Consider the following 11,982-nt stretch of genomic DNA (forward strand, 5'->3'; position numbering starts at 1 on the left):
CGATCCCACTACATGAGACCACATACACATTGCAGTTCACATAATAATGTTCATAGAGGAAGCATATAGCAGTTTATGGATTCATGTTTGAAGGGGTCAAGTTAATCGTGCTCTGGAATGTTAAAACTTTGTTCATTGATTCGTTGCAGGGTCGGCCTGCCTGATGGTACAACCTGCATAAGGACAGGGCAACAGGTTTTAGAGTAGCAAAAATTAAATGTGTTTTTTCTCACTTTATATAAAATTATTCTCTATAATAGTCCAGTTATTAAGACAGGATAAGTGCAAAATGCCTCCTCTCCCTCCAGCCCTTTTCATGAACCCAGCTACATATGAAACCTAATAGGTGCCATTTTTTTCCTTACATTCAGCATACTCAGCAATTAAATTTATATATTCTTCCAACATTATCACTGATATTGAGATTATTAAGCTTAAAATCGATAATGTTACTAGAGCATTTCGAACAAATAGCAAGTAGCAATTTTCTAAAATATAAAGAGAATCAACGCCATTATCAATATTTGCATAACTTTTCTTTGTGATCATTCTGATCACTTTTAATTTAGACCTTGTGATGTAATTCTTGGTTATTTGAACCGTATTTCGGAGGAAACATGATTTCCGAATATCCAAGAAGTATACCACTACTTATCCAAGGGGACAAATCTTAAACTCATATAATTTATATTTTGCATATAACTTACATAATGAGGATAAGTCCTCGAGAAATTTGAAAGTACTTTTATTCATAAATTTTGAATAGTAATCGAACAGTTAGCTTCCTGCATAGTATATTTGATTACTCCTGTCCAGCTTGTGTCTTTAGTGTAATACATGTGCTTTAGTTTTTAACTTTTCTGTAAAATTAGTGGTTCATCGTACTTGTTTCATATTATTAGGTTAATGTGTATAATTTTTCTCACAGAAATAATGTTACGTATCTGTTACAAAATTTAGGTATAAAATTGTAACTGAAACCATTTAAATATTTGTCAGTTTTTAATTTCAGTGAATGTAATGCTAAAATATTCGTCAGGGCCTCAGTTAAGTGTAATGTGCATCAGTCATCTTGATACTAATTGATTGTTTAATTTTAAGTTATGGCTGATAAATTAAAATTGTTTCTTGGACCTTCTAATTTTATTTAGGTACCAAAGAAAAAGATTCCTTCGTAAATAGAAATAAGTACAGATTAAGAAATGAAAATTGAAATTATAAAAAAATTCAGAGGAAGATAGTAGAGGCCAATGAAAACTGTAGCAGCTGTCAAAGAATAAAATTATTCAAAATGTGGTCTGCTTGAGAATTTACAATTTGTGACAAGAGGATAGGTGATTTCTTGGTCCTGACGTGGTCAACTGCAGACCAAACATTGCTCCCCTTTATGTTATTCTCGCCGGAATTTATTACGAAACGTTAGCAATTCATTGCTGGCCTCTAGTTGTAATGCCAAAAATTGACAGGATAAATGAAGTATGTGCCCGATATTACAATTGAATACCAGTACTTCAATCTTGGGACAATATGTCATATAAATGTATGTGCCACAGTCGACAATTATAGAATATCATTACTTCAAACTTAGGAATATATTAGTCGTAAATAGCAGTAGAAATAGAATGGAAAATATTAATGCATGTATGGCAAGCAATATGCATGGACTCGAATAGGAAGAAAGAGAAGATTTACCAATTTGTTTTATAGTGTTATTTTCTCTCTGTAAGAAACAAATTGTATGGAATTGTATCCAAGTGTTGAAAATGCAGTCATTTTACATAAATCGCCATATATTTGACAATGAGTCATATATATCTGGGACAGTTCTGCCTATTGCAACATCACTAAAGGTAAATATTAGATATTTGTTGGAAACTTATACATTTATGTAAGACACGTACTGTTAAAGACAATATTTGCTCAGAGAAGTAACAATTGAATTTGAGAGATCACTGAAGGAAGGTTGACATTTACTAAATTATAAATAACAATATAATAATTTAGGTATGTATTAATTTTAAAATGTCTGTTGAAAAATTAAATGCAATTATTTTAGGGATGTGACAAAGTTTCTGAAAGAAAATAGTCATTTATAAACATTTAAGAGAAATGATAAAGATATAAATATCTGATGATATGGATAGCAAAATTTTCACAGTTTGAAATCCTACGATGTTGCAAAACAGAACTTCCCTTTGTGAAGTATTGCATATGAACGTCTTGTTCACTTTTTAGGTAACTGACGTGATGCTTGCTGCAGGTTTGCTGGCCTCATCTTGGACATCTTGATGGCCAAATATAAGGATCTCGCAGTATACCAACCAGTCATCAATGGCGTGGGTGGAAATCTCGTCTCAGTCCAGGCCAGTCGACTCTCCACTGAGCTCCACAAAGACAATGAGTTGGGAACATTGCCTCCGTCGACACGTATATGTATAAATCCATTGGATGCCTTTATTTCAAAACGTAAGTGTAATATTAATTTTAAATGGGTTAAAGAAGTCACTTCTAACATTAGATGTAGGTACAGTAGTTTAGGTTTGTTACCGAGTGTACTTTACAAGTAGAAACCCTGTTGTACTTTGATGACATAAGCATTAAAGAACAATAAAATTTGTTTTTTTTTTTTTTACACATGATTAAAACTATAAAACTTTCTAGAATTAAAATGTTAAAAGTGTTACAATTTTTTAAATGGTAGTTCGAAGGACACTGAAGATGACACCACACTAGTGTTGAAACGGAGCCTGTCTGTCATGAAGGTACATTACTTTTAAAAAAATTGTAACACTTTTAACGTTTTAACTCTAAAAAGTTTTATAGAAATAAAATTTGACTTTAATTGCCCTATTGAATAAAGTAGGAGACAGACAACATTCTTGGAGTAAGCCTTTAGTAAGATCTAGAAGATTTTTACCATTCTTAAAAATCCGTCACCTTCTGCCAAATTTGAACCTGCACAAATTAAATAGCAAGCATAATAACCATTACACCATCGATGATGACTGTTAAAAGTATACTTGAGAGGAATGAAGGTTTAATGCTTAAACTACCATCGCTCAAGAGCAGAACATTGCTTTACAAAATTAACTGTGACTAGAATGACTATGGTGAAGATCATTGCTGAGACCAACTTTGATGTTGTACAGAACCTACGATTACAGTATCGAATTCTGCCTATGGCATGGATGTTAGTCTGCTGTCAATATGTGTTGCATAGATATCACATAATGTGATTCCCACTGTGTGTTTGCCTAGTGTAGAACAAAGGAAAACAAACTATATATCTAGGCTATACAGGAGGTGAAAATCCTCGATAATGAAATGTGGATAAAGTAATTGATTAAAGAACTGCCAGATATTTCGTCACTGTGTCTCCAAAATCCACTATGTGTTTTTAAAAAGATTTTGCAGGTGAAAAGAAAAGTATTGTCACTTTTAATTCCCTTGATTTTTCAAAGCTACTTTCGGTACAATTTCATTATTTTCTTTGTAATGATTGAAATTATACTGAAAGTACTTATACTTACGGCTTTTAAGGAACCTGGAAGTTCATTGCCGTCCTCACATAAGCCCACCATCGGTCCCTATCCTGAACAAGATTAATCAAGTTCCTACCATCATATCTCACCTTCTTCAAATCCATCTTTATATTATCCTCCCATCTATGTCTCGGCCTTCCCAGAGGTCTTATTCCCTCCGGCCTCCCAACTAACACTCTATATGCATTTCTGAATTCACCCATATGTGCTACATGCCCTGCCCATCTCAAACGTCTGGATTTAATGTTCGTAATTATGTCAGGTGAAAAATAAAATGCATGCAGTCCTGCATTGTGTAACTTTCTCCATTCTCCTGTAACTTCATCCCTCTTAGCTTCAAATATTTTCCTAAGCACCTTATTCTCAAATATCCTTAATCTCTGTTACTCTCTCAAAGTGAGAGTCCAAGTTTCACAACCATACAGAACAACCAATAATATAAATGTTTTATAAATTCTAACTTTCAGTTCTTTTTTAAGCAAACTAGATGACAGAAATTTCTTAACCGAATAATAACAGGCATTTCCCACACTTATTCTGCGTTTAATTTCCTCTCGAGTGTCATTTATATTTGTTACTGTTGCTCCAAAATATTTGAATTTTTTCACCTCTTCAAAGGACAAACTTCCAATTTTTAGATTTCCATTTCATACAATATTCTGGTCACGAGACATAATCATATACTTTGTATTTTCGGGATTTACTTCCAAACCTCTCTCTTTACTTGCTTCAAGTAAAATTCCTGTGTTTTTCCTAATAGTTTTCTGGATTTTCTCCTAACAAAGTCACATCATCTGCATAAACAAGGAGCCCATGTAACCCGTTCAATTCTAAACCCTATCTTTTATCCTGAACTTTCCTAATGGTATATTCTAGAGCAAGGTTATAAAGTAAAGGTGATAGTGCCTCTGCTTGCTTTAGCTCACAGTGAATTGGAAAAGCATCTGACAGAAACTGGCCTATACGGACTCTGCTGTACGTTTCACTGAGACACATTTTAATTAATCGAACTAGTTTCTTGGGAATATCAAATTCAATAAGAATATTATATAAAACTTCTCTCTTAACAGAGTCATATGCCTTTTTTGAAATCTATGAATAACTGATGTACTATACCTTTATATTCTCGTTTTTTCTCTAATATCTGTGGAATACAAAAAATCTAATCAATAATCGATCTATTACACCTAAAACCACACTGATGATCCCCAATAATTCTATTTACATGTGGAGTTAATCTTCTCGAAAGAATATTGGACAAAATTTTGTACAACGTCAACAAAAGTGATATTCCTCGAAAGTTACTAAAGTTAGTCTTGTCCCCCTTTTTAAAGATAGGAACAATTATGGACTCTCCATTGTTCTGGTACAATTTCCTTTTCCCAAATAATAAGTAAGTAATAATACCTTCATAAATTTCGCTAGATAATGCGCTTCCACCCTCTTGTATTAATTCTACTGAAATTTGATCAATACCTGGAGACTTGTAATTATTCAGCTTTTCTATCGCATTTTCGACTTCAGAAAGTGTGGGTTCTGGTATAAATGGCTCAGCAGTTTGTATTTAAATTTCGTCCCGATCATATTGAAAGTAGATTTGAAAATCAAGGAAATCAGAAGTGACAATGCTTTTTTCTTTCCCCTGCAAAATCTTTCTAAAAACACATAGCGGATTTTGGAGGTGCAGCTACGATTTCTGTTCATTGAGCTTATACATGTCATGTTACGAAAGCAGAGTTATTATTTTATGCTTTAACTAAATAAATTGGTATACATTTTTTTAAAAACTTACTTATTGAAACATTCTTTTGCAGAACAAAACGCAACTACTGCGCGTGTTCTGATGGTGATGGTTGTGCCAGGTCACTTAATATTTGTGTTTACCATCACATTCATTCAAGGAGGAAACGCTTCTCTTACAACTTTATTTGTCTCTTCCTACCTCACAGCTGCCTTGATTCAGGTAAGACGAAATATGGTCACTTCCGAAACGTAATTTACCAGACTATGTAACCTTATTTCTATAGCTTAAATTTTTTGTGTGGCAACTAACTTCTTTTTAATTTAACACAGACTTTCTTATTTCAGCGTAACCTCTCTGTAAGTAAGCAATTTGTTCCCTATTTGTTTCAAGATAATGTGAGTAAAGTTCATTCACATCCAATAACATTTTCAGAAAATAATAGAATAGTTAGGTACAGTGTCATTATTTTTTTTAGGATATGCAAATGTTTTACATTGAAATTAGATAGAAACGTGCATAGTAATACATAATATGAATTCATATTCATTTGTCATTTTGTATTGTTATTTTTATATTAATTAAGAATTATACATTTTAAAGTGATACCTGCTTTCTTATTATTAGTAGCACCACATTTTGTAAATATTTTAGTATTTCTACAGAAGAGTAATATATTTATATTTGCAGGTTGCCATTCTCCTGTATGTGGCATATGTAATAACATACTACTTCTGGTCACGGAAAGTAGATCCAGACAATTCGACAATACCATATCTGACTGCTCTCGGTGATCTTCTAGGAATTGTGTTGCTGGGCATCACATTCGAGTTCCTTTATCTCGTTGGAGACAAACAATTACCCACATGAATTAACGAAGTGAGTGAATAACTTTATTACATTCATAACTGATTAGTCGTTAAAATTATATTTAGTTGTAAATTTAAAAAAATATATACGATAGCCATTAGTTGAAGACAGATTTCGAAACGCACATTAAATTAAATGATGTACAGCAGCATAAAAATGTTAATGTTACCATAAACTAAGCACCAGGGTGACCAGGTGTCATGCTTTTGCATGATACTCCTTTCTTTTAGCCTCTTATCTTGCGGCCTGCGTAAAAGCTTCAAATCCCTATAAATATCTTGCTCTTTAACTTTATTTTGCTAAAAGACCTGTGAAATAAAATTTTATGCAAAAGTCCTGTTTTCTATTCTCTTAGAGAAAGTAAGTGAAGAGGAAAACAACAGCAGCGAATGTTTGAAAAATCTAGACTGAAGGCAGAAACTTTAAAATATATATTATGTTGATCACAAAGTGCACTCTGAATTATAGCTGTGTTGATTTGTATGACTTCCTTCTTGGACAGTGGCAGTTGTTGAAAGCAGTATGTTCAAATCAGAATTATGTAGTTTCCCAGAAAGTGCTGAAGAATAATCGTGCTACAGTAGCTACATTGTGTGTATGTGTGTGTGTGTGTGTGTGTATTTTTCTAAGTCATGTTGAAAATATTTAATAGTGAGCATGAATAATAAATCAGGTTCAGGTTCAGCCCATAATGTCCCCTTGGGGCATGGGCCTCTTCCTAGAAAAGCGGCTGGTTAATGCGATCCCTGTTAGCCATGCCGGGAAGGAGTCTCCTTTAAGTTGTAACACTTTTTGCACGTGTTCTTTTAGTTTCTCCCTTGCTGCTCTCTGGTCCTCTGGATGCACTCTTCTGTGTGTTGTCTTAATGAGGGATGGTCTGTGATGCTGTGTTGATACTTTGCTTCCACACTGTCCTCTCTCTGGCAGTTGTTGTCCATCGGTTCCCAAAGGTCTTCCTGAGATCGTCGACCCAACGTGTCCTTTGATGCCCCACACTCCTTTGCCCGCACCTGGGGTCCCAGACTGTTGCTTTGTGAGTCCATCTGCTGGGGTTTAGCCTCATGATGTGGCCAGCCCAACTCCATTTCAGGTTTCTGCTGGTAGTTACTGCATCATTTATTTTTGTTTTTATTCTTACAGTCTCATTTCGCGTTCTGTCCCTCCATGTGACGCCTAGTATCTTTCTTTCGATTCTGCTTTTTGGCATACTTGTAACATGTTTCTGTCTCTCTTCGTGGTGCTCCATGTTTGTGAGCCGTATACTAGTGCTGGTAATATGCACGTATTCATGACGTGTCTTTTAATCTCTAGGCTGTATGACTTTCCTAACAATATAAATTTCAGTGTCCAAAATTTTGCCCATGCTGCCGCTATGCGTCTCACTACTTCTTTGCTTGTGCTTCTCGAGAACGATATGTTCTGGCCCAGGTATACAATTTCCTGCACATACTCTATTGGGTTGTTGGGTGCTAGTTCTATGATTTCTTCCACATGATGTTATGATCTTAGTCTTCTGTAAATTCATTTTTAGGCCCGCTTTTTCACTAAGTTCGCTTAATTCTCGTAAGTACTCTTGTAGCTCTTCTTTGGTGTTGGTGAGGAGCACGATATCATCTGTGAAGCGTAGATTTGATAGTTTTGTCCCATCTATGTTGTTACCGTAATCTTCTGTAATATTTCTAAATAACCCTTCTAGAAGGCATATAAAGAGTTTTGGTGAAATTATATCTCCCTGCCTTACTCCTCTTTGTATCTGGAATTCCCTACCCTGACTGTCTTATTGTATGTTTGCAGTGGTGTTTCTGTACATTTTCGCTAGTATAGAAACACCACTGCAAACATACAATTGAATCGGTCGGAGCTAAAAGGAACTAAGTCAAAATATGCAGTTTGTGGTTATCCAACAATTTGAACAAAGGATTTCAAGCGCATCGAATGGTGAAAGAAGGAACTAAGACTTTTAAATATTCTTTTGTCTTCTACAATATAAAAAATATATACATTTATGTTATTAGTGGATGTTTTTTGCTTCTCCTGAAAAGCTGTGAAAAGTGACTTAGTTACTTTTAGCTCTGACTGATTCAATTGGACAGCCAGGTTAGGGAATTCCAGATGCAAAGAGGAGTAGGGCAGGGAGATATAATTTCACCAAAACTCTTTATATGTCTTCTAGAATGGTTATTTAGAACATAACATCAATTTACACCTCCTCATAACAAAATGTATTATATTTTTATTCTTGAAAAATTATTTTCTTTGTTGCAGTTGTATCCAATAGTTATTGGTCTAAATATTTGAAAATTTATATTATATTAAACTGGTTACTGCTTTGGTATGAAGTTTAGATATATGATATAGGTATAAGGCGAATAGCAAAAACCAAAAGTCACTCTTTACAAGACCACTTCCAAGAATGCATCCTACTTTTTTGTCTGAAAATCTGGTCACCCTATACAAGTACTGTAGTCTGGAGACAGTCTCTGGACTTTATACAGATAGACACTTTAATTTGCTATAATTGCATGGGTAAAATTGATTCCAGTACATTGTATTTTTAATATGAACATTCTTTCTTACATACAGCAATTATTTTCTTCCAGGTACCAGATTCTGCACCTGTACACTCGTAAAGGTGAGATAGTGTCAAAAGCAGCAGGATTGCTTTTAAATGAGAAAAGAAGCAATTAATTTGAAAGTGAAACTAAAATATTTTATTTTTTTGCTGGAATTTGTCATTATATTTATGAAATTATTATAATAAATGCATATAGTATTGTTTTAATCTGAGAGGATGTATTGGTTAAGTTTGTCCTGATTAGAAGAGGAATATAACTGAATTATGAGTAAGCTCCAACATCTGTCTTGAAAAACCAAACTTCATTCCTTATCCTTCTGTACCAGAAATTCAAATTCTCAGCAGTCTTTCAAGGAACATACAAATACGTATACAATAAGAGGAGCTGTAGTCTGATTGCCTCACGTTCAAATGGATAATATCATAAATACCACTGAGCTTCACATGTCCCCTTATAAAGTGCCTTTAATTGAATTTCTGTTATAAAATTGCAATGTTAGTGGAAGCATTGGTTTTAGGTAGTGTTTTTTTTTTAATTAATCTATCTGCTTCAAGTTAAACAATCTTTCCCTTACTAGGTTCAAGATTGAACTGAGGAGCCTACCAACTGCCACACTGCTTAATAAGAAGAGATATCTATTTTTATTTGCCTAACTATGAATTAGATAAGCCTACATGAACATTCCTGATGTCTTAGTAGCAGTATCTGTGGTGTTGTAGTTGATGAATATGGAGATGAGTGCTGAAGAATCCCTTCCCGTGCAACTGCGTCTCAACTTCAGGGTTTTCGTTTGTAGGAGTAGCTCAGGATGTTATACATATTGTTCCTTCGTGCTCAAGACAGGGCAATTGTACATTTTGTTCACTTATTGAATTAAATAAATGTTCTATAATTTTGTGTTTGTTTCTTCTCATCTGATGTTGAAAGGAAGTAGATTATCTCATGACTTGAAACGCTCGTAGTTCAGTTGCTTAACTGATAATATATCATCCAAAGGAATGGGGTTCGATCCCCAGCACACCCTCTGAAATTTGCAATGGACAAAATGGCAGTGGGGAATTTTCTTTCGAGTATTTTGTTTGCCCTGCCATTCTCTTTCCATTTTCCATTATTCATCTTCTATCTCTGTAAGGGCTTTGATATCTACTAAAGCACTTAGGCACAAAGAGCCCATTTAGCGTCCTATAAACTAAAACTCAACACAACATAGCAGCAAGAAGAACTTGTGAGCAGAGGGTGCACTCCTGTGTGTATTCGAATCCAGCTCGGGATCATTACCTAGTATTTTTTTTTTCGAGATTTTTCCCAACTGTGAGGTGAATGTGAAGGCAAATCCTCGGCCTCATCTCGCCAAAATACCATCTTGCTATCAGCAATTCCATCAACAAAAGATAACCGCACAGTCGATACAGCATCATTAAAGTAAACGATTGAAAAATTAGCCACTGCAATTTGAAAAATCGTTATATAATGCAATTTCTCTTAACTAGCTCATGACATGGCCATGTCAGAGACATTTTTATGATGTGAGGCGAGAAAACAGCAGGTTACTGGCAGCCCGCTCCCTACGCGGTCTGCGATGTGTGGGCTGTTAGAGGTGTGGCATAGTAGATCCTCAGTCGCCATATGGCATTTACTGTAGTCATAAGTCGTGTTACAAAAGTCTTGATTCTTCAAGTGTACAAAGTTAGTGTATAAAGTTTAGTGATTATTGTGTATTTAGGTAATGCCTACCAACAATTCTCATTGCGTGAACATGTGTATATATACATAAAACGCAGGTCATGTGCGAAAACAAGATGTAAATTTCGAATAAAGTTTCCAAACAGACCTGTGCCTTCTGCCGAAACAATTAAAAGACTCGCTAAAAGATTTAAAGAAACAGGCTATATACAAGAAGAAATCGAGGCTATCAATGATGTGGAACTTCAGACTGTTGTTCATTCGTTTATCAGAAGATGTTAGTTGTTTGTGGTGGCAAATGAGGGCCATTTTCAGCAATGACTGTGAGCATGGCAAGTTAAAATTATTGAACATTTATTGTTAGTACTGTTATGTATTGAAGTGCTGGAGAAATGGTTACGTGCTCACCTGAAACCATGCTAGCAGTGAGCCATTAGTCACCCGCTGTTTTCTCTCCCCACATCATAATAATGTCCCTGTATATAATAATGATTTATTTTAGCTGGCAGAGTTAAGGCCGTAAGGCCTTCTCTTCCACTCAACCAGCAAAAAGTGTATATACATATGCATGAACTTACAAAGAATCCAACAATTTGATTTAGATGAGAGTTACATGTATACAAAAGTTATTTACAAATTAAACAACAAAATACTATGAACTATTAATTAAACACTGAAATAAACTGTGTAGCAGAATTAAACTAAAATACATAGAATGTTAATATATTTCAAATAATATTAGATAATAGAAAGAGATTATTACGAGACAATTAAAATACAGCACAATCAGGATGATGTCTAAAGAAAAAAGTAACAATGTAGTCAGTGATAGTTTAAATCAGTATGATTGGAGTGAAATGCTAATAAGGTTATCTTTTAAGCTGTTCTTAAAGGTGTTTATTGTCTTGCAGCCCCTAATACTTTGTGACAAGGAATTCCATTGACGCGAGGTGGATATTGTAAAAGATGATGAATAACAATAACAATAAGAAAAGATACGAATTACTGAAAAATAAATTCAACTTCCATAATTTATTTAGCTATTTGTGATATATCAAATATCTTGGAGCAACAGTAACAAATATAAATGACACTCAGGAGGAAATTAAACGCAGAATAAATATGGGAAATGCCTGTTATTATTCGGTTGAGAAGCTTTTGTCATCTAGTCTGCTGTCAAAAAATTTGAAAGTTAGAATTTATAAAACAGCTATATTACCAGTTGTTCTATATGGTTGTGAAGCTTGGACTCTCTCTTTGAGAGAGGAACAGAGATTAAGGGTTTTTAAGAATAAGGTTCTCAGGAAAATATTTGGGGCTAAGAGGGATGAAGTTACAGGAGAATGGAGAAAGTTACAGAGCTGCACGCATTGTATTCTTCACCTGACATAGGCCTAATTAGGAACATAAAATCCAGACGCTTGAGATGGGCAGGACATGTAGCACATATGGGTGAATCCAGAAATGCATATAGAGTGTTAGTTGGGAGCCCGGCAGGAAAAAGACCTTTGGGAAGGCCGAGACGTGGATGGGAAGATAATATTAAAATGGATTTGAGGGAGGTGGGATA

At 34.6% G+C, this 11,982-nt stretch overlaps 1 protein-coding gene across 4 annotated transcripts in view; it reads left to right on the top strand.

Moving 5' to 3' along the window:
• Nucleotides 1–9,621, top strand: part of LOC138707785 (solute carrier family 41 member 1-like) — a 64,315-nt gene extending 54,694 nt beyond the window's left edge. For all 4 annotated transcript variants that reach the window (XM_069837693.1, XM_069837695.1, XM_069837694.1 and 1 more), the window contains exons 7-11: nucleotides 2,261–2,466; nucleotides 5,357–5,505; nucleotides 5,974–6,162; nucleotides 8,754–8,785; nucleotides 9,307–9,621. In XM_069837693.1, coding sequence (XP_069693794.1) covers nucleotides 2,261–2,466; nucleotides 5,357–5,505; nucleotides 5,974–6,153 — 535 coding nt within the window. In that variant the 3' untranslated portion in view covers nucleotides 6,154–6,162; nucleotides 8,754–8,785; nucleotides 9,307–9,621. The remainder of the gene's footprint in view (nucleotides 1–2,260; nucleotides 2,467–5,356; nucleotides 5,506–5,973; nucleotides 6,163–8,753; nucleotides 8,786–9,306) is intronic.
• The last annotated feature ends 2,361 nt before the right edge of the window (nucleotides 9,622–11,982 follow it).

The sequence above is a fragment of the Periplaneta americana genome, chromosome 10 (genome assembly GCF_040183065.1).
Source record: "Periplaneta americana isolate PAMFEO1 chromosome 10, P.americana_PAMFEO1_priV1, whole genome shotgun sequence".
In the NCBI taxonomy this organism is placed as follows: Eukaryota; Metazoa; Arthropoda; class Insecta; order Blattodea; family Blattidae; genus Periplaneta; species Periplaneta americana.